At 42.1% G+C, this 22,418-nt stretch overlaps 1 protein-coding gene across 6 annotated transcripts in view; it reads right to left on the minus strand.

The window, feature by feature from the left end:
* EZH1 (enhancer of zeste 1 polycomb repressive complex 2 subunit) overlaps window positions 1-22,418 on the minus strand; it is a 485,968-nt gene that overhangs the window by 169,077 nt on the left and 294,473 nt on the right. For all 6 annotated transcript variants that reach the window (XM_053699400.1, XM_053699426.1, XM_053699407.1 and 3 more), the window contains one exon: window positions 20,249-20,432. In XM_053699400.1, coding sequence (XP_053555375.1) covers window positions 20,249-20,432 — 184 coding nt within the window. The remainder of the gene's footprint in view (window positions 1-20,248; window positions 20,433-22,418) is intronic.

Here is a 22,418-nt window from a genome sequence, read left to right on the forward strand (position 1 = left end):
AATACCTGTCTAGGGCCTAGATTTGGAGTTTGGCGTTAGCCGTGAAAACCAGCGTTAGAGGCTCCTAACGCTGGTTTTGGCCGCCCGCTGGTATTTGGAGTCAGTGATTAAAGGGTCTAACGCTCACTTTTCAGCCGCGACTTTTCCATACCGCAGATCCCCTTACGTCAATTGCGTATCCTATCTTTTCAATGGGATCTTCCTAACGCCGGTATTTAGAGTCGTTTCTGAAGTGAGCGTTAGAGCTCTAACGACAAAACTCCAGCCGCAGGAAAATAGCAGGAGTTAAGAGCTTTCTGGGCTAACGCTGGTTCATAAAGCTCTTAACTACTGTACTCTAAAGTACACTAACACCCATAAACTACCTATGTACCCCTAAACCGAGCTCCCCCCACATCGCCGCCACTCGATTAAAATTTTTTAACCCCTAATCTGCCGACCGCCACCTACGTTATACTTATGTACCCCTAATCTGCTGCCCCTAACCCCACCGAGCCCTGTATTACATTTATTAACCCCTAACCTGCCCCCCACAACGTCGCCGCCAGCTACTTACAATAATTAACCCCTAATCTTCCGACCGCAAAGCGCCGCCACCTACGTTATACTTATGTACCCCTAATCTGCTGCCCCTAACATCGCCGACCCCTATATTATATTTATTAACCCCTAATCTTCCCCCCCTCAACGTCGCCGACACCTGCCTACACTTATTAACCCCTAATCTGCCGAGCGGACCTGAGCGCTACTATAATAAAGTTATTAACCCCTAATCCGCCTCACTAACCCTATCATAAATAGTATTAACCCCTAATCTGCCCTCCCTAACATCGCCGACACCTAACTTCAATTATTAACCCCTAATCTGACGACCGGAGCTCACCGCTACTATAATAAATGGATTAACCCCTAAAGCTAAGTCTAACCCTAACACTAACACCCCCCTAAGTTAAATATAATTTAAATCTAACGAAATAAATTAACTCTTATTAAATAAATTATTCCTATTTAAAGCTAAATACTTACCTGTAAAATAAATCCTAATATAGCTACAATATAAATTATAATTATATTATAGCTATTTTAGGATTTATATTTAGTTTACAGGCAACTTGGTAATTATTTTAACCAGGTACAATAGCTATTTAATAGTTACCTAGTTAAAATAATAACAAATTTACCTGTAAAATAAATCCTAACCTAAGATATAATTAAACCTAACACTACCCTATCAATAAATTAATTAAATAAACTACCTACAATTACCTACAATTAACCTAACACTACACTATCAATAAATTAATTAAACACAATTCCTACAAATAAATACAATTAAATAAACTAGCTAAAGTACAAAAAATAAAAAAGAACTAAGTTACATAAAATAAAAAAATATTTACAAACATAAGAAAAATATTACAACAATTTTAAACTAATTACACCTACTCTAAGCCCCCTAATAAAATAACAAAGCCCCCAAAATAAAAAATTCCCTACCCTATTCTAAATTAAAAAAGGTAAAAGCTCTTTAACCTTACCAGCCCTGAACAGGGCCCTTTGCGGGGCATGCCCCAAGAATTTCAGCTCTTTTGCCTGTAAAAAAAAAACATACAATACCCCCGCCCCAACATTACAACCCACCACCCACATACCCCTAATCTAACCCAAACCCCCTTAAATAAACCTAACACTAAGCCCCTGAAGATCTTCCTACCTTGTCTTCACCATCCAGGTTCACCGATCCGTCCTGAAGAGCTCCTCCGATGTCCTGATCCAAGCCCAAGCGGGGGGCTGAAGAGGTCCATGATCCGGTCAAAGTCTTCATCCAAGCGGGGCAGAAGAGGATCTTCCATCCGATTGAAGTCTTCATCCAGGCGGCATCTTCTATGGTCTTCTATCCGGAGCGAAGCGGCAGGATCCTGAAGACCTCCAGCACGGAACATCCATCCGGCCCGACGACTGAACGACGAATTACTGTTCCTTTAAGGGACGTCATCCAAGATGGCGTCCCTCGAATTCCGATTGGCTGATAGGATTCTATCAGCCAATCGGAATTAAGGTAGGAATTTTCTGATTGGCTGATGGAATCAGCCAATCAGAATCAAGTTCAATCCGATTGGCTGATCCAATCAGCCTATCAGATTGAGCTCGCATTCTATTGGCTGATCGGAACAGCTGAAATTCTTGGGGCATGCCCCGCAAAGGGCCCTGTTCAGGGCTGGTAAGGTAAAAGAGCTTTTACCTTTTTTAATTTAGAATAGGGTAGGGAATTTTTTATTTTGGGGGGCTTTGTTATTTTATTAGGGGGCTTAGAGTAGGTGTAATTAGTTTAAAATTGTTGTAATATTTTTCTTATGTTTGTAAATATTTTTTTATTTTTTGTAACTTAGTTCTTTTTTATTTTTTGTACTTTAGCTAGTTTATTTAATTGTATTTATTTGTAGGAATTGTGTTTAATTAATTTATTGATAGTGTAGTGTTAGGTTAATTGTAGGTAATTGTAGGTAGTTTATTTAATTAATTTATTGATAGGGTAGTGTTAGGTTTAATTATATCTTAGGTTAGGATTTATTTTACAGGTAATTTTGTAATTATTTTAACTAGGTAGCTATTAAATAGTTCTTAACTATTTAATAGCTATTGTACCTGGTTAAAATAATTACCAAGTTGCCTGTAAACTAAATATAAATCCTAAAATAGCTATAATATAATTATAATTTATATTGTAGCTATATTAGGATGTATTTTACAGGTAAGTATTTAGCTTTAAATAGGAATAATTTATTTAATAAGAGTTAATTTATTTCGTTAGATTTAAATTATATTTAACTTAGGGGGGTGTTAGTGTTAGGGTTATACTTAGCTTTAGGAGTTAATCCATTTATTATAGTAGCGGTGAGCTCCGGTCGTCAGATTAGGGGTTAATAAATGAAGTTAGGTGTCGGCGATGTTAGGGAGGGCAGATTAGGGGTTAATACTATTTATGATAGGGTTAGTGAGGCGGATTAGGGGTTAATAACTTTATTATAGTAGCGCTCAGGTCCGCTCGGCAGATTAGGGGTTAATAAGTGTAGGCAGGTGTCGGCGACGTTGTGGGGGGCAGATTAGGGGTTAATAAATATAATATAGGGGTCGGCGATGTTAGGGCAGCAGATTAGGGGTACATAGGGATAACGTAGGTTGCGGCGGTTTACGGAGCGGCAGATTAGGGGTTAATAAGTGTAAGGTTAGGGGTGTTTAGACTCAGGGTACATGTTAGAGTGTTAGGTGCAGACGTAGGAAGTGTTTCCCCATAGGAAACAATGGGGCTGCGTTAGGAGCTGAACGCTGCTTTTTTGCAGGTGTTAGGTTTTTTTTCAGCTCAAACAGCCCCATTGTTTCCTATGGGGATATCGTGCACGAGCACGTTTTTGAGGCTGGCCGCGTCCGTAAGCAACTCTGGTATCGAGAGTTGCATTTGCGGTAAAAATGCTCTACGCTCCTTTTTTGAAGCCTAACGCAGCATTTGTTTGAACTCTCGATACCAGAGTTAATTTTATGCTGCGGCCAGAAAAAAGCCTGCGGAGCGTTAACAGCCCATCTACCGCCAAACTCCAAATCTAGGCCTTAGAAATTACAGGGTGGGCCGTGGACTCGTCATATTGTAAAAGAAATAAATTTATCAGGCAAGCATAAATGTCCTTTTCTTTTACAAGATATGACGAGTCCACGGATTTCATCCTTACTTATGGGATACAATACCAAAGCTATAGGACACGGATGAAAGGGAGGGACAAGACAGGAACCTAAACGGAAGGCACCACTGCTTGAAGAACTTTTCTCCCAAAACCAGCCTCAGATGAAGCGAAAGTGTCAAATTTGTAAAATTTGGAAAAAGTGTGAAGAGACGACCAAGTTGCAGCCTTGCAAATCTGTTCAACAGAAGCATCGTTTTTAAATGCCCATGAGGAAGCCACAGTCCTAGTGGAATGAGCCGTAATTCTTTCAGGAGGCTGCTGTCCAGCAGTCTCATATGTCAGACGGATGATACTCTTCAGCCAAAAAGAAAGAGAGGTAGCCGTAGCTTTCTGACCCCTACGCTTTCCAGAAAAAAACAATAAATAAAGAAGATGATTGACAAAATTCTTTAGTCGCCTGCAAGTAAAACTTCAGGGCACGGACCACGTTCAAGTTATGCAACAAACGCTCCTTCTTAGAAGAAGGATTAGGACACAATGAAGGAACAATAATTTCCTGATTAATATTCTTATTAGAAACAACCTTAGGAAGAAAACCAGGTTTGGTAAGTAAAACCACCTTATCAGAATGAAAAATAAGATAAGGAGAGTCACATTGTAACGCTGAAAGCTCGGAAACTCTACGAGCAGAAGAAATAGCAACCAAAAATAAAACCTTCCAAGATAACAACTTAATATCTATGGAATGCATGGGTTCAAACGGAACCCCTTGAAGAACATTAAGAACTAAATTCAAACTCCAGGGTGGAGCAATTGGTCTAAACACAGGCTTGATTCTGGTCAGAGCCTGACAAAAAGACTGAAAGTCTGGAACATCTGCCAAACGCGTGTGTAGTAAAATCGACAAAGCAGAAATTTGTCCCTTTAAGGAACTTGCTGATAACCCCCTTCTCCAATCCTTGGAGAAAAGATAAAATCCTGGGAATCCTAACTCTACTCCATGAGTAGCCCCTGGATTCGCACCAATAAAGATATTTACGCCATATCTTATGGTAGATCTTTCTAGTGACAGGCTTACGTGCCTGAATCAAAGTATCAATGAACGAATCAGAGAACCCCCGCTTAGATAAAATCAAGCGTTCAATCTCCAAGCAGTCAGCTGCAGAGAAACTAGATTCGAATGTTGGAAGGGCCCCGGAATGAGAAGGTCCTGCCTCAATGGAAGCTTCCACGGCGGCAGAGAGGACATGTCCACTAGATCGGCATACCAAGTCCTGCGAGGCCACGCAGGCGCGATTAGAATTACCGAAGCCCTCTCCTGTTTGATCCATGCAATCACTCGGGGAAGGAGAGCAAACGGTGGAAATACATAAGCTAGGTTGAACGACCAAGGCACTGCCAAGGCATCTATCAGGCCTGAGGATCCCTTGACCTGGATCCGTATCTTGGGAGCTTGGCATTCTGACGAGACGCCATCAGATCCAATTCCGGTCTGCCCCATCTGAGAATCAGAGTGGCAAAAACCTCCGGATGGAGTTCCCACTCCCCCGGATGAAACGTCTGTCTGCTTAAAAAGTCCGCTTCCCAGTTGTCCACTTCTGGGATGTAGATTGTTGACAGATAACAAGAGTGAGCCTCCGCCCATCGAATTATCTTGGATACTTCTATCATCGCTAAGGAACTCCTTGTTCCTCCCTGATGATTGATGTAAGCCACAGTCGTGATGTTGTCCGACTGAAAACAGATGAATTTGGCCGAAGCCAACTGAGGCCAAGCCTGAAGCGCATTGAATATTGCTCTCAATTCCAGAATATTGATTGGAAGTAGAGACTCCGACTGAGTCCACACACCCTGAGCCTTCAGGGAATTCCAGACTGCACCCCAACCTAGTAGACTGGCGTCTGTTGTCACTATCACCCATGAGGGTCTGCGGAAGCACGTCAATTGGGACAGATGATCCAGCGACAAACAACTAAGAAGAGAGTCTCTTGTCTCCTGATCTAAATCTATCTGAGGAGACAAATTGGCATAATCTCCATTCCACTGCCTGAGCATGCTCAGTTGTAGCGGTCTGAGATGAAAACAAGCAAACGGAATGATGTCCATTGCCGCCACCATCAATCCAATTACCTCCATGCACTGAGCCACTGATGGCCGAGGAATGGACTGAAGGGCTCGGCATGTATTCAGAATCTTTAACTTTCTGACCTCCGTCAAGAAAATTTTCATAGATATGGAATCTATTATGGGAACCCTTCTCTGTGGAAGTAATGAACTCTTTTCTAGATTCACCTTCCACCCGTGAGTCCTCAGAAAGGACAGAACCATGTCTGTATGAGATTTTGTCAGATGGTAAGACGACGCCTGGATCAGAATATCGTCCAGATAAGGCGCCACTGCAATGCCCCACGGCCTGAGAACCGCCGGAAGTGACCCTAGAACCTTCGTGAAGATCCTGGGTGCTGTGGCCAACCCGAAGAGCCACAAACTGAAAATGTTCGTCCAGGAAGGCAAACCTTAGGAACTGGTGATGATCCTTGTGGATAGGAATATGAAGATATGCATCCTTCAAGTCCACGGTAGTCATATTTTGACCCTCCTGGATCAATGGCAGAATTGTTCGAATAGTCTCCATCTGAAGGATGGGACTCTGAGAAACTTGTTTAGACTCTTTAGATCTAAAATAGGTCGAAACGTGCCCTCTTTTTTCGGGACCACGAAAAGATTTGAGTAAAACCCCTACCCCTGTTCCAGTATTGGAACGGGACAAATTACTCCCATAGTAGAGAGGTCTTTTACACAACGTAAGAACGCCTCTCTTTATATCTGGTCTACAGACAATCGTGAAAGAAGAAACCTCCCCCTTGGGAGAGAATTTTTGAATTCCAGTTGATACCCTTGGGACACGATTTCCAGTGTCCAGGGGTCCTGAACATCTCTTACCCAAGCCTGGGCAAAGAGAGAAAGTCTGCCCCCTACTAGATCCGGTCCCGGATCGGGGGCCGTCCCTTCATTCATGCTGTCTTGGTAGCAGCAGCGGGCTTCTTGGGTTGTTTACCCTTGTTCCAAGCCTGGTTGGGTCTCCAGATGGACTTGACCTGAGCAAAATTCCCTTCCTGTTTAGCAGAAGAAGAGGAAGAAGAGGGGACTCCTTTGAAGTTCCGAAAGGAATGAAAATTATTTTGTTTACCCCTTAGTTTAGCTGTTCTATCCTGAGGTAGGAGATGACCCTTACCTCCCGTAATGTCAGAAATGATTTATTTCAAGTCAGGCCGGAATAGGGTTTTTCCTTTGAAAGGAATAGTCAAAGCTTTGACTTAGATGGCACATCAGCAGCAGACCAAGATTTTAACCATAACGCTCTATGCACTAAAATGGCAAATCCGGCATTCTTAGCCGCCAATTTGGCAATCTGAAAGGCAGCATCCGTAATAAAAGAATTAGCCAGCTTAAGAGCCTTAATTCTATCTAAAATTTCCTCTAAAGGAGTCTCAGTCTTAAGAGACTCTTCTAAGGCGTTAAACCAGAAGGACGCCGCAGTGGTAACTGGTACAATGCAGGCCGTCGGTTGTAAAAGGAAACACTGATGAATAAATAACTTTTTTAGAAGACCCTCCAATTTCTTATCCATAGGGTCTTTGAAAGCACAACTGTCCTCAATAGGAATAGTTGTACGCTTAGCAAGGGTAGATATAGCTCCCTCCACCTTAGGGACTATTTGCCAAGAGTCCCGAACAGTGTCAGATATGGGATACATTTTCTTAAAATTAGGAGAAGGTGAGAACGGGATACCCGGTCTTTCCCATTCCCGCGTAATAATTTCCGAGATTCTCTTAGGAACCGGAAAAACATCAGAGTAAGTAGGCATCTCTAAGTATTTGTCCATCTTACACAATTTCTCTGGTGGTACCACAATAGAGTCACAGTCATCCAGAGTCGCTAAAACCTCCCGAAGTAACAGGCGGAGGTGTTCAAGCTTAAATCTAAAGGACATGACGTCCGAGTCCGTCTGAGGTAATACACTTCCCGAATCGGAAAGTTCCCCCTCAGACAGAAGTTCCCTGACCCCCAAATCAGATCCCTGTGAGGGTACATCGGAAATAGCCAACAAAGCATCAGAGGTTGCAGTATTCAAATTGACTTCTGTCCTGCTGCGTTTGCCCTGTAACACTGGCAACTTAGATAAAACCTCTGTAAGGGTAGATGACATAACTGCAGCCATATCCTGCAGAGTAAATGAAGTAGACGCGATTGAAGAACCCGGTGTCGCTTGGGTGGGCGTTAAAGGTTGTGATGCTTGGGGAGAAAGTAGCGGCATACCCTGATTCTCATCAAACTGAGAAGCATCCTTAGCCACACTTTCCTTAAAGAAAATCTGCTCTTTACATTGTAAGGCCCTTTCAGTACATGAGGGACAAAAAGTAAGAGGGGGTTCCACAATGGCATCTAAACACAAAGAACAAGTAGTTTCCTCAAGTTCAGACATGTTAAACAGACTAGCAATAGCAATAATAGTCGTTCTTTACTTGATATATTGAACTCTGAAGTCAAAACATATACTCAAAAACTTTTTTAAATAATAAAAGCGCAACAATTTTCCTGTTGTTAGTCAAAACATCTGCGGCAATAAAAAAATGCCCTTATGTGCCCAAATTAGCTTAACAATATTGCACCACTTTTTTGGTAATGTTATATAGCAAATTTATCATTTTTATCAATTTTTATCTCTCCAGGGCCTGCACCTCGCCACAGCTCTGCTGCGGCGCCTACCTGCCCCCAGATCACACTGATTCTGTTTAAGAAGCGCTCCTAAGTCTCTTCCTTCGTGTACAAAAACAACTTAGGCCCCACCGGAGCCCAGGACCTTACTGCCGATCCGGATGAGTACTGCGCGGCTGAGCGTGCGAAATAAGGCCCCGCCCACCGTTGGCGTAACTCGAGCCATACCGAGACCTGCATGGGAAGTAAAACATGTCGGTTTTCCAACATAAAATGTTAAAAGCCATGTGCCCTTCTATACATACACTTGAATAATAAAGCTCAACTTTATTAAAAACTGCACTCTCTCATGTCAGCTATAGTGATATAACAACGATAGCCCTTAGGCAGCAAACCGCATCTCCCAGCGTCAGCCCACACTGAATACACATAAGTGAAACATACTGATAAGTAATCAATATAAAAGGGAATTCCAAGTACACCATTTCCATAATATAGTGCATACTGATTACCCCTCCCCAGATAGGGAATAATGTCAGCCTGTTCTGATGTATCAAGTCTCCCCAGAAACAAATGACTGAACATACCTCAATGCTGCTTGTAGCATGAAACGGTTCTCCACACTGAAGATATTTCTTTACACTACCTTCAACTGCTCTGTGGAAACCAGCAGGATCTTAGATAATGTTTGCTAAGATCATAATCATCAGGGCAGAAAAATAAGATGTCTCCACTCCTCTTAGGAATAAGTGACTGACGATTTCTCCCTGAGAAAAATAGTACTCACTGGCACCATTTTAAAATAAAAAACTACTTGATTGAAGAATCTAAACTAACCCCTCACTTTACCTCTTCCTATCACTAACACAGGCAAAGAGAATGACTAGAGTGGGAGGGAAGGGAGGAGCTATATATACAGCTCTGCTGTGGTGCTCTTTGCCACTTCCTGCTGACCAGGAGGCGTAATCCCATAAGTAAGGATGAAATCCGTAGACTCGTCATATCTTGTAAAAGAAAAAGAAAGTTGCAAAACAACTGTATATGAATTATCATGCTAATATAAGTAAAACCTACTTACTTTTTCTGCAAAACGAAACATGTAAATATATATAAATTAATATAAAGTTTAAAACAGAATTTATGTTTACCTGATAAATTTCTTTCTCCAACGGTGTGTCCGGTCCACGGCGTCATCCTTACTTGTGGGATATTCTCCTCCCCAACAGGAAATGGCAAAGAGCCCAGCAAAGCTGGTCACATGATCCCTCCTAGGCTCCGCCTACCCCAGTCATTCGACCGACGTTAAGGAGGAATATTTGCATAGGAGAAACCATATGGTACCGTGGTGACTGTAGTTAAAGAAAATAAATTATCAGACCTGATTAAAAAACCAGGGCGGGCCGTGGACCGGACACACCGTTGGAGAAAGAAATTTATCAGGTAAACATAAATTCTGTTTTCTCCAACATAGGTGTGTCCGGTCCACGGCGTCATCCTTACTTGTGGGAACCAATACCAAAGCTTTAGGACACGGATGAAGGGAGGGAGCAAATCAGGTCACCTAAATGGAAGGCACCACGGCTTGCAAAACCTTTCTCCCAAAAATAGCCTCAGAAGAAGCAAAAGTATCAAACTTGTAAAATTTGGTAAAAGTGTGCAGTGAAGACCAAGTCGCTGCCCTACATATCTGATCAACAGAAGCCTCGTTCTTGAAGGCCCATGTGGAAGCCACAGCCCTAGTGGAATGAGCTGTGATTCTTTCGGGAGGCTGCCGTCCGGCAGTCTCGTAAGCCAATCTGATGATGCTTTTAATCCAAAAAGAGAGAGAGGTAGAAGTTGCTTTTTGACCTCTCCTTTTACCTGAATAAACAACAAACAAGGAAGATGTTTGTCTAAAATCCTTTGTAGCATCTAAATAGAATTTTAGAGCGCGAACAACATCCAAATTGTGCAACAAACGTTCCTTCTTTGAAACTGGTTTCGGACACAGAGAAGGTACGATAATCTCCTGGTTAATGTTTTTGTTAGAAACAACTTTTGGAAGAAAACCAGGTTTAGTACGTAAAACCACCTTATCTGCATGGAACACCAGATAAGGAGGAGAACACTGCAGAGCAGATAATTCTGAGACTCTTCTAGCAGAAGAAATAGCAACTAAAAACAAAACTTTCCAAGATAATAACTTAATATCAACGGAATGTAAGGGTTCAAACGGAACCCCCTGAAGAACTGAAAGAACTAAATTGAGACTCCAAGGAGGAGTCAAAGGTTTGTAAACAGGCTTGATTCTAACCAGAGCCTGAACAAAGGCTTGAACATCTGGCACAGCTGCCAGCTTTTTGTGAAGTAACACCGACAAGGCAGAAATCTGTCCCTTCAGGGAACTTGCAGATAATCCTTTTTCCAATCCTTCTTGAAGGAAGGATAGAATCCTAGGAATCTTAACCTTGTCCCAAGGGAATCCTTTAGATTCACACCAACAGATATATTTTTTCCAAATTTTGTGGTAAATCTTTCTAGTTACAGGCTTTCTGGCCTGAACAAGAGTATCGATAACAGAATCTGAGAATCCTCGCTTCGATAAAATCAAGCGTTCAATCTCCAAGCAGTCAGCTGGAGTGAAACCAGATTCGGATGTTCGAACGGACCCTGAACAAGAAGGTCTCGTCTCAAAGGTAGCTTCCAAGGTGGAGCCGATGACATATTCACCAGATCTGCATACCAAGTCCTGCGTGGCCACGCAGGAGCTATCAAGATCACCGACGCCCTCTCCTGATTGATCCTGGCTACCAGCCTGGGGATGAGAGGAAATGGCGGGAACACATAAGCTAGTTTGAAGGTCCAAGGTGCTACTAGTGCATCCACTAGAGCCGCCTTGGGATCCCTGGATCTGGCCCCGTAGCAAGGAACTTTGAAGTTCTGACGAGAGGCCATCAGATCCATGTCTGGAATGCCCCACAGGTGAGTGACTTGGGCAAAGATTTCCGGATGGAGTTCCCACTCCCCCGGATGCAATGTCTGACGACTCAGAAAATCCGCTTCCCAATTTTCCACTCCTGGGATGTGGATAGCAGACAGGTGGCAGGAGTGAGACTCCGCCCATAGAATGATTTTGGTCACTTCTTCCATCGCTAGGGAACTCCTTGTTCCCCCCTGATGGTTGATGTACGCAACAGTTGTCATGTTGTCTGATTGAAACCGTATGAACTTGGTCCTCGCTAGCTGAGGCCAGGCCTTGAGAGCATTGAATATCGCTCTCAGTTCCAGAATATTTATCGGTAGAAGAGATTCTTCCCGAGACCAAAGACCCTGAGCTTTCAGGGATCCCCAGACCGCGCCCCAGCCCATCAGACTGGCGTCGGTCGTGACAATGACCCACTCTGGTCTGCGGAATGTCATCCCTTGTGACAGGTTGTCCAGGGACAGCCACCAACGGAGTGAGTCTCTGGTCCTCTGATTTACTTGTATCCTCGGAGACAAGTCTGTATAGTCCCCATTCCACTGACTGAGCATGCACAGTTGTAATGGTCTTAGATGAATGCGCGCAAAAGGAACTATGTCCATTGCCGCTACCATCAACCCGATCACTTCCATGCACTGAGCTATGGAAGGAAGAGGAACGGAATGAAGTATCCGACAAGAGTCTAGAAGTTTTGTTTTTCTGACCTCTGTCAGAAAAATCCTCATTTCTAAGGAGTCTATAATTGTTCCCAAGAAGGGAACCCTTGTTGACGGGGATAGAGAACTCTTTTCCTCGTTCACTTTCCATCCGTGAGATCTGAGAAAGGCCAGGACGATGTCCGTGTGAGCCTTTGCTTGAGGAAAGGACGACGCTTGAATCAGAATGTCGTCCAAGTAAGGTACTACCGCAACGCCCCTTGGTCGTAGCACAGCTAGAAGGGACCCTAGTACCTTTGTGAAAATCCTTGGAGCAGTGGCTAATCCGAAAGGAAGCGCCACGAACTGGTAATGTTTGTCCAGGAATGCGAACCTTAGGAACCGATGATGTTCCTTGTGGATAGGAATATGTAGATACGCATCCTTTAAATCCACCGTGGTCATGAATTGACCTTCCTGGATGGAAGGAAGAATAGTTTGAATGGTTTCCATCTTGAACGATGGAACCTTGAGAAACTTGTTTAAGATCTTGAGATCTAAGATTGGTCTGAACGTTCCCTCTTTTTTGGGAACTATGAACAGATTGGAGTAGAACCCCATCCCTTGTTCTCTTAATGGAACTGGATGAATCACTCCCATTTTTAACAGGTCTTCTACACAATGTAAGAACGCCTGTCTTTTTATGTGGTCTGAAGACAACTGAGACCTGTGGAACCTCCCCCTTGGGGGAAGTCCCTTGAATTCCAGAAGATAACCTTGGGAGACTATTTCTAGCGCCCAAGGATCCAGAACATCTCTTGCCCAAGCCTGAGCGAAGAGAGAGAGTCTGCCCCCCACCAGATCCGGTCCCGGATCGGGGGCCAACATTTCATGCTGTCTTGGTAGCAGTGGCAGGTTTCTTGGCCTGCTTTCCCTTGTTCCAGCCTTGCATTGGTCTCCAAGCTGGCTTGGCTTGAGAAGTATTACCCTCTTGCTTAGAGGACGTAGCACTTTGGGCTGGTCCGTTTTTACGAAAGGGACGAAAATTAGGTCTATTTTTTGCCTTGAAAGGCCGATCCTGAGGAAGGGCGTGGCCCTTACCCCCAGTGATATCAGAGATAATCTCTTTCAAGTCAGGGCCAAACAGCGTTTTCCCCTTGAAAGGAAAGTTAAGTAGCTTGTTCTTGGAAGACGCATCAGCCGACCAAGATTTCAACCAAAGCGCTCTGCGCGCCACAATAGCAAACCCAGAATTCTTAGCCGCTAACCTAGCCAATTGCAAAGTGGCGTCTAGGGTGAAAGAATTAGCCAATTTGAGAGCATTAATTCTGTCCATAATCTCCTCATAAGGAGGAGAATCACTATCGAGCGTCTTTATCAGCTCATCGAACCAGAAACATGCGGCTGTAGCGACAGGGACAATGCATGAAATTGGTTGTAGAAGGTAACCCTGCTGAACAAACATCTTTTTAAGCAAACCTTCTAATTTTTTATCCATAGGATCTTTGAAAGCACAACTATCCTCTATGGGTATAGTGGTGCGTTTGTTTAAAGTGGAAACCGCTCCCTCGACCTTGGGGACTGTCTGCCATAAGTCCTTTCTGGGGTCGACCATAGGAAACAATTTTTTAAATATGGGGGGAGGGACGAAAGGAATACCGGGCCTTTCCCATTCTTTATTAACAATGTCCGCCACCCGCTTGGGTATAGGAAAAGCTTCTGGGAGCCCCGGCACCTCTAGGAACTTGTCCATTTTACATAGTTTCTCTGGGATGACCAACTTTTCACAATCATCCAGAGTGGATAATACCTCCTTAAGCAGAATGCGGAGATGTTCCAACTTAAATTTAAATGCAATCACATCAGGTTCAGCCTGTTGAGAAATGTTCCCTGAATCAGTAATTTCTCCCTCAGACAAAACCTCCCTGGCCCCATCAGACTGGGTTAGGGGCCCTTCAGAGATATTAATATCAGCGTCGTCATGCTCTTCAGTATCTAAAACAGAGCAGCCACGCTTACGCTGACAAGGATTCATTTTGGCTAAAATGTTTTTGACAGAATTATCCATTACAGCCGTTAATTGTTGCATAGTAAGGAGTATTGGCGCGCTAGATGTACTAGGGGCCTCCTGAGTGGGCAAGACTCGTGTAGACGAAGGAGGGAATGATGCAGTACCATGCTTACTCCCCTCACTTGAGGAATCATCTTGGGCATCATTGTCATTATCACATAAATCACATTTATTTAAATGAATAGGAATTCTGGCTTCCCCACATTCAGAACACAGTCTATCTGGTAGTTCAGACATGTTAAACAGGCATAAACTTGATAACAAAGTACAAAAACGTTTTAAAATAAAACCGTTACTGTCACTTTAAATTTTAAACTGAACACACTTTATTACTGCAATTGCGAAAAAACATGAAGGAATTGTTCAAAATTCACCAAATTTTCACCACAGTGTCTTAAAGCCTTAAAAGTATTGCACACCAAATTTGGAAGCTTTAACCCTTAAAATAACGGAACCGGAGCCGTTTTAAACTTTAACCCCTTTACAGTCCCTGGTATCTGCTTTGCTGAGACCCAACCAAGCCCAAAGGGGAATACGATACCAAATGACGCCTTCAGAAAGTCTTTTCTAAGTATCAGAGCTCCTCTCACATGCGACTGCATGCCATGCTCTCAAAAACAAGTGCGCCACACCGGCGCGAAAATGAGGCTCTGCTTAAGCTTTGGGAAAGCCCCTAAGGAATAAGGTGTCTAATACAGTGCCTGCCGATATTATTATATCAAAAATACCCAGATAAAATGATTCCTCAAGGCTAAATATGTGTTAATAATGAATCGATTTAGCCCAGAAACAGTCTACAGTCTTAATAAGCCCTTGTGAAGCCCTTATTTACGATCGTAATAAACATGGCTTACCGGATCCCATAGGGAAAATGACAGCTTCCAGCATTACATCGTCTTGTTAGAATGTGTCATACCTCAAGCAGCAAGAGACTGCACACTGTTCCCCCAACTGAAGTTAATTGCTCTCAACAGTCCTGTGTGGAACAGCCATGGATTTTAGTTACGGTTGCTAAAATCATTTTCCTCATACAAACAGAAATCTTCATCTCTTTTCTGTTTCTGAGTAAATAGTACATACCAGCACTATTTCAAAATAACAAACTCTTGATTGAATAATAAAAACTACAGTTAAACACTAAAAAACTCTAAGCCATCTCCGTGGAGATGTTGCCTGTACAACGGCAAAGAGAATGACTGGGGTAGGCGGAGCCTAGGAGGGATCATGTGACCAGCTTTGCTGGGCTCTTTGCCATTTCCTGTTGGGGAGGAGAATATCCCACAAGTAAGGATGACGCCGTGGACCGGACACACCTATGTTGGAGAAAAGTATTTTATGGTCCAACGACAGCCCTCTCAAGAAGTCTGTTCCAACACAAAAAAATATGCAGCCAATCCTTATGTATTATTCTGTTGCTAATATGCATATTTATAATTGTGGCATGCACTTCTGTCCGCATACGCATAACAGAAAGTGAATTCATCTCGACCCATATCTAGTCCTGGAATAGTGCATGTGATTATATAAGATTGTTAACAAATACATTTATTATGCTTTGTTTTCATAAGTGCATAAAAACATTTCCTTTCCATATTTTCAGATATATTTCATTTCTATGGCTCATCACTCTAGGAGTGATAATTTGTATGTGATAGATACCTATGCTGCTGCTATTCTTTTCAAGACTTGTACTGATACAGCAGTTTTGTACTTTTGCAGCCGCTGTAGCTCTCTAAGGCCTAGATTTGGAGTTCGGCGGTAAAAGGGCTGTTAACGCTCCGCGGGCTTTTTTCTGGCCGCACCATAAAATTAACTCTGGTATCGAGAGTTCAAACAAATGCTGCGTTAGGCTCCAAAAAAGGAGCGTAGAGCATTTTTACCGCAAATGCAACTCTCGATACCAGAGTTGCTTACGGACGCGGCCGGCCTCAAAAACGTGCTCGTGCACGATTCCCCCATAGGAAACAATGGGGCTGTTTGAGCTGAAAAAAAACCTAACACCTGCAAAAAAGCAGCGTTCAGCTCCTAACGCAGCCCCATTGTTTCCTATGGGGAAACACTTCCTACGTCTGCACCTAACACTCTAACATGTACCCCGAGTCTAAACACCCCTAACCTTACACTTATTAACCCCTAATCTGCCGCCCCCGCTATCGCTGACCCCTGCATATTTTTTTAAACCCCTAATCTGCCGCTCCATAAACCGCCGCCACCTACGTTATCCCTATGTACCCCTAATCTGCTACCCCTAACACCGCCGACCCCTAGATTATATTTATTAACCCCTAACCTGCCCCCCACAACGTCGCCGACACCTGCCTACACTTATTAACCCCTAATCTGCCGAGCGGACCTGAGCGCTACTATAATAAAGTTATTAACCCCTAATCCGCCTCACTAACCCTATCATAAATAGTATTAACCCCTAATCTGCCCTCCCTAACTTCAATTATTAACCCCTAATCTTCCGATCGGAGCTCACCGCTATTCTAATAAATGGATTAACCCCTAAAGCTAAGTCTAACCCTAACACTAACACCCCCCTAAGTTAAATATAATATTTACCTAACGAAATAAATTAACTCTTATTAAATAACTTATTTCTATTTAAAGCTAAATACTTACCTGTAAAATAAACCCTAATATAGCTACAATATAAATTATAATTATATTATAGCTATTTTAGGATTAATATTTATTTTACAGGCAACTTTGTAATTATTTTAACCAGGTACAATAGCTATTAAATAGTTAAGAACTATTTAATAGTTACCTAGTTAAAATAATAACAAATTTACCTGTAAAATAAATCCTAACCTAAGTTATAATTAAACCTAACACTACCCTATCAATAAAATAATTAAATAAACTACCTACAATTACCTACAATTAACCTAACACTACACTATCAATAAATTAATTAAACACAATTCCTACAAATAAATACAATTAAATAAACTAGCTAAAGTACAAAAAATAAAAAAGAACTAAGTTACAGAAAATAAAAAAATATTTACAAACATAAGAAAAATATTACAACAATTTTAAACTAATTACACCTACTCTAAGCCCCCTAATAAAATAACAAAGCCCCCCAAAATAAAAAATTCCCTACCCTATTCTAAATTAAAAAAGTTACAAGCTCTTTTACCTTACCAGCCCTGAACAGGGCCCTTTGCGGGGCATGCCCCAAGAAGTTCAGCTCTTTTGCCTGTAAAAAAAAACATACAATACCCCCCCCCCCAACATTACAACCCACCACCCACATACCCCTAATCTAACCCAAACCCCCCTTAAATAAACCTAACACTAAGCCCCTGAAGATCTTCCTACCTTGTCTTCACCATCCAGGTATCACCGATCCGTCCTGGCTCCAACATCTTCATCCAACCCAAGCGGGGGTTGGCGATCCATAATCCGGTCCAGAAGAGGCTCCAAAGTCTTCCTCCTATCCGGCAAGAAGAGGACATCCGGACCGGCAAACATCTTCTCCAAGCGGCATCTTCGATCTTCTTCCATCCGGAGCGAAGCGGCAGGATCCTGAAGACATCCAGCGCGGAACATCCATCCGGACCGACGACTGAACGACGAATGACTGTTCCTTTAAGGGACGTCATCCAAGATGGCGTCCCTCGAATTCCGATTGGCTGATAGGATTCTATCAGCCAATCGGAATTAAGGTAGGAATTTTCTGATTGGCTGATGGAATCAGCCAATCAGAATCTAGTTCAATCCGATTGGCCGATCCAATCAGCCAATCAGATTGAGCTCGCATTCTATTGGCTGATCGGAACAGCCAATAGAATGCGAGCTCAATCTGATTGGCTGATTGGATCAGCCAATCGGATTGAACTTGATTCTGATTGGCTGATTCCATCAGCCAATCAGAAAATTCCTACCTTAATTCCGATTGGCTGATAGAATCCTATCAGCCAATCGGAATTCGAGGGACGCCATCTTGGATGACGTCCCTTAAAGGAACAGTCATTCGTCGTTCAGTCGTCGGTCCGGATGGATGTTCCGCGCTGGATGTCTTCAGGATCCTGCCGCTTCGCTCCGGATGGAAGAAGATCGAAGATGCCGCTTGGAGAAGATGTTTGCCGGTCCGGATGTCCTCTTCTTGCCGGATAGGAGGAAGACTTTGGAGCCTCTTCTGGACCGGATTATGGATCGCCAACCCCCGCTTGGGTTGGATGAAGATGTTGGAGCCAGGACGGATCGGTGAACCTGGTATGGTGAAGACAAGGTAGGAAGATCTTCAGGGGCTTAGTGTTAGGTTTATTTAAGGGGGGTTTGGGTTAGATTAGGGGTATGTGGGTGGTGGGTTGTAATGTTGGGGGGGGGGGTATTGTATGTTTTTTTTTACAGGCAAAAGAGCTGAAATTCTTGGGGCATGCCCCGCAAAGGGCCCTGTTCAGGGCTGGTAAGGTAAAAGAGCTTGTAACTTTTTTAATTTAGAATAGGGTAGGGAATTTTTTATTTTGGGGGGCTTTGTTATTTTATTAGGGGGCTTAGAGTAGGTGTAATTAGTTTAAAATTGTTGTAATATTTTTCTTATGTTTGTAAATATTTTTTTATTTTCTGTAACTTAGTTCTTTTTTATTTTTTGTACTTTAGCTAGTTTATTTAATTGTATTTATTTGTAGGAATTGTGTTTAATTAATTTATTGATAGTGTAGTGTTAGGTTAATTGTAGGTAATTGTAGGTAGTTTATTTAATTATTTTATTGATAGGGTAGTGTTAGGTTTAATTATAACTTAGGTTAGGATTTATTTTACAGGTAAATTTGTTATTATTTTAACTAGGTAACTATTAAATAGTTCTTAACTATTTAATAGCTATTGTACCTGGTTAAAATAATTACAAAGTTGCCTGTAAAATAAATATTAATCCTAAAATAGCTATAATATAATTATAATTTATATTGTAGCTATATTAGGATTTATTTTACAGGTAAGTATTTAGCTTTAAATAGGAATAATTTATTTAATAAGAGTTAATTTATTTCGTTAGATTTAAATTATATTTAATTTAGGGGGGTGTTAGTGTTAGGGTTAGACTTAGCTTTAGGGGTTAATACATTTATTAGAATAGCGGTGAGCTCCGGTCGGCAGATTAGGGGTTAATAATTGAAGTTAGGTGTCGGCGATGTTAGGGAGGGCAGATTAGGGGTTAATACTATTTATGATAGGGTTAGTGAGGCGGATTAGGGGTTAATACATTTATTATAGTAGCGCTCAGGTCCGCTCGGCAGATTAGGGGTTAATAAGTGTAGGCAGGTGTCGGCGACGTTGAGGGGGGCAGATTAGGGGTTAATAAATATAATATAGGGGTCGGCGATGTTAGGGGCAGCAGATTAGGGGTACATAGGGATAACGTAGGTGGCGGCGATTTGCGGTCGGAAGATTAGGGGTTAATTATTTTAAGTAGCTGGCGGCGACGTTGTGGGGGGCAAGTTAGGGGTTAATAAATGTAATACAGGGGTCGGCGGGGTTAGGGGCAGCAGATTAGGGGTACATAAATATAACGTAGGTGGCGGTCGGCAGATTAGGGGTTAAAAATTTTAATCGAGTGGCGGCGGTGTGGGGGGACCTCGGTTTAGGGGTACATAGGTAGTTTATGGGTGTTAGTGTACTTTAGGGTACAGTAGTTAAGAGCTTTATGAACCGGCGTTAGCCAGAAAGCTCTTAACTCCTGCTATTTTCAGGCGGCTGGAATCTTGTCGTTAGAGCTCTAACGCTCACTTCGGAAACGACTCTAAATACCGGCGTTAGAAAGATCCCATTGAAAAGATAGGCTACGCAAATGGCGTAGGGGGATCTGCGGTATGGAAAAGTCGCGGCTGAAAAGTGAGCGTTAGACCCTTTAATCACTGACTCCAAATACCAGCGGGCGGCCAAAACCAGCGTTAGGAGCCTCTAACGCTGGTTTTGACGGCTACCGCCGAACTCCAAATCTAGGCCTAAGTGATGTGAGGCTAAAACTAGGTAGCACACTGTGGTGGGACTCATATAATGAGTCCCATGGTTGGTTTGGAAAAGGACTGATTTTATTATTAAAATTGCACAAAAACAAGGTAGAAGTGTTAAATGTGATTTGTATTATTTGGATTGATCGTTTAATTACTTTAAAAAACGTTTGAGTTTTATATCCATTTAAGTTTTGACAGCACAAAGTAATCACCTGAAGAGCTAGAAGCACAATCATTGCCAGTGTCTCTATCACTATCCCCCTCTCTCGTTTCAGTCACAGTGGAAGTGGATGCTGAGTTAGTGCAGGAGGATGTAGCTGATGTGTTCTTTCTTCGACGTCTACCTAAGCACTTGGATCTAGGATTGTTCAGCATGGCATATTCTTTGGCCCCATCCTAAGAAGTAAACAAAGGAGTAAGACGCCTGTACCCTGGTTATCTAAATGAATAAATAGATAAAACAACAATGTATTTGGTATGAGCTGTGTTTGAACTGTCTCTCATATTGGACAAGGTCAAATCTTAAAAGTTAGGTATTGGTATATTGGATGCATTTTAGAGGATGAATAAAAGAAATGTGCCTTATAATATCTTACCCTTAAAGGGCTAGATTACAAGTGGTGCTCTATTGTTAGCGCGGGTTGCTACAAGCAATATTGAGCCCGCACTAACTGGTGGACATATTACAAGTTGAAAGTAAATGCTTTCATTCAAGCACAAACAAAATTAGCGCGCATTAGGGTTGCGCAAGTAAAAACCTAGGGGCCCAATTATCATGCTGCAGTCTTAAGACCGCTGCTCCTTAACTCATCCGCCACCTCTAAGGTGGCAAATAGCAATCATCCCGTTCGGATATGATCGGAAAGATTGACACCCCCTGCTAGCGGCCGTGAATGTGCAGGGGGCGGCATTGCACAAGAATTTCACTAGAAATGCTTGTGCAATGATAAACGCACATTGCATTTATCGATGTCGGGCGGACATGATCCGCTACAGCGGATCCTGCCAGCCCGACACTTGATAAATCCCCCCCCCCCAGTGTAAAAGAAAAAAAAAAGTGCACAAAACATAAATACATTAAAATAAAGTGTTACATTCGTACATACACTATCTGATAATAAAAATTTTATTATAAGGGTTAAAAGGTATACAGTATATGACAAGGTATTTGAATGGAAAGGGCTATATTGTGTGTGTGTATATATATATATATATATAATACTTCATTAAGTCAAAATAATAATTAAATAATAATGCACTCTCATCTAATGTCCATTTGCCAGGGTGCCAACAGGTTAATACAGGTAATAAAGGGAGGCACTCACTGCTCCTTTCAAAAGTCGATTGAAAGGACTGAGGAAGGGGAGAGTTTCCCCGAAACATCACAGATTAAAACCACTTTTAAAAGGACCAGTGAGTGCCTCCCTTTATTCCCTATATATATGAGGAAGGGGAAGCTTTCCCCGAAACTTCACTACAAATAAAACAACCTTTGTATTTAAGACCAGAGAGTGCTGTCTTCTATCTATTGCTATTATTACCCACATTCATGCACCCTGGCAAATCGTGATACTGTTTGTGAGAGTGCACTTGTCCTATTAACATATATATATATATATATATATATATATATATATATATATATATATATATCTAAATGTGTGCATGTATATACAGTTGTATGCAAAAGTTTAGGCACCCCTGACAATTTCCATGATTTTCATTTATAAAAATGTGGGTGTTTGGATCAGCAATTTCATTTTGATCTATTAAATAACTCAAGGACACAGTAATATTTCAGTAGTGAAATTAGGTTTATTGGATTAACAGAAAATGTGCAATATGCATCAAAACAAAATTAGACAGGTGCATAAATTTGGGCACCCTTGTCATTTTGTTGATTTGAATACCTGTAACTACCTAGCACTGATTAATTGGAAAACACAATTGGTTTGGTGAGCCCATTAAGCCTTGAAATTCATAGACAGGTGCATCCAAACATGAGAAAAGGTATTTAAGGTGTCCAATTGCAAGTTGTTGTTCTCTTTGACTCTCCTCTGAAGAGTGGCAACATGGGGGCCTCAAAACAACTCTCAAATGACCTGAAAACAAAGATTGTTCAACATTATGGTTTAGGGGAAGGCTACAAAAAGCTATCACAGAGATTTTAGCTGTCAGTGTCCACTGTGAGGAACATAGTGAGGAAATGGAAGACCATAGGCACAGTTCTTGTAAAGGCCAGAAGTGGCAGGTCAAGTAAAATATCAGAGAGGCAAAGGTAAAGGATGGCGAGAACGGTCAAAAACAGCCCACCTCCAAAGACCTACAACATCATCTTGCTGCAGATGGTGTCACTGTGCATCGTTCAACAATTCAGCGCAC

The sequence above is a fragment of the Bombina bombina genome, chromosome 1 (genome assembly GCF_027579735.1).
Source record: "Bombina bombina isolate aBomBom1 chromosome 1, aBomBom1.pri, whole genome shotgun sequence".
In the NCBI taxonomy this organism is placed as follows: domain Eukaryota; kingdom Metazoa; phylum Chordata; class Amphibia; order Anura; family Bombinatoridae; genus Bombina; species Bombina bombina.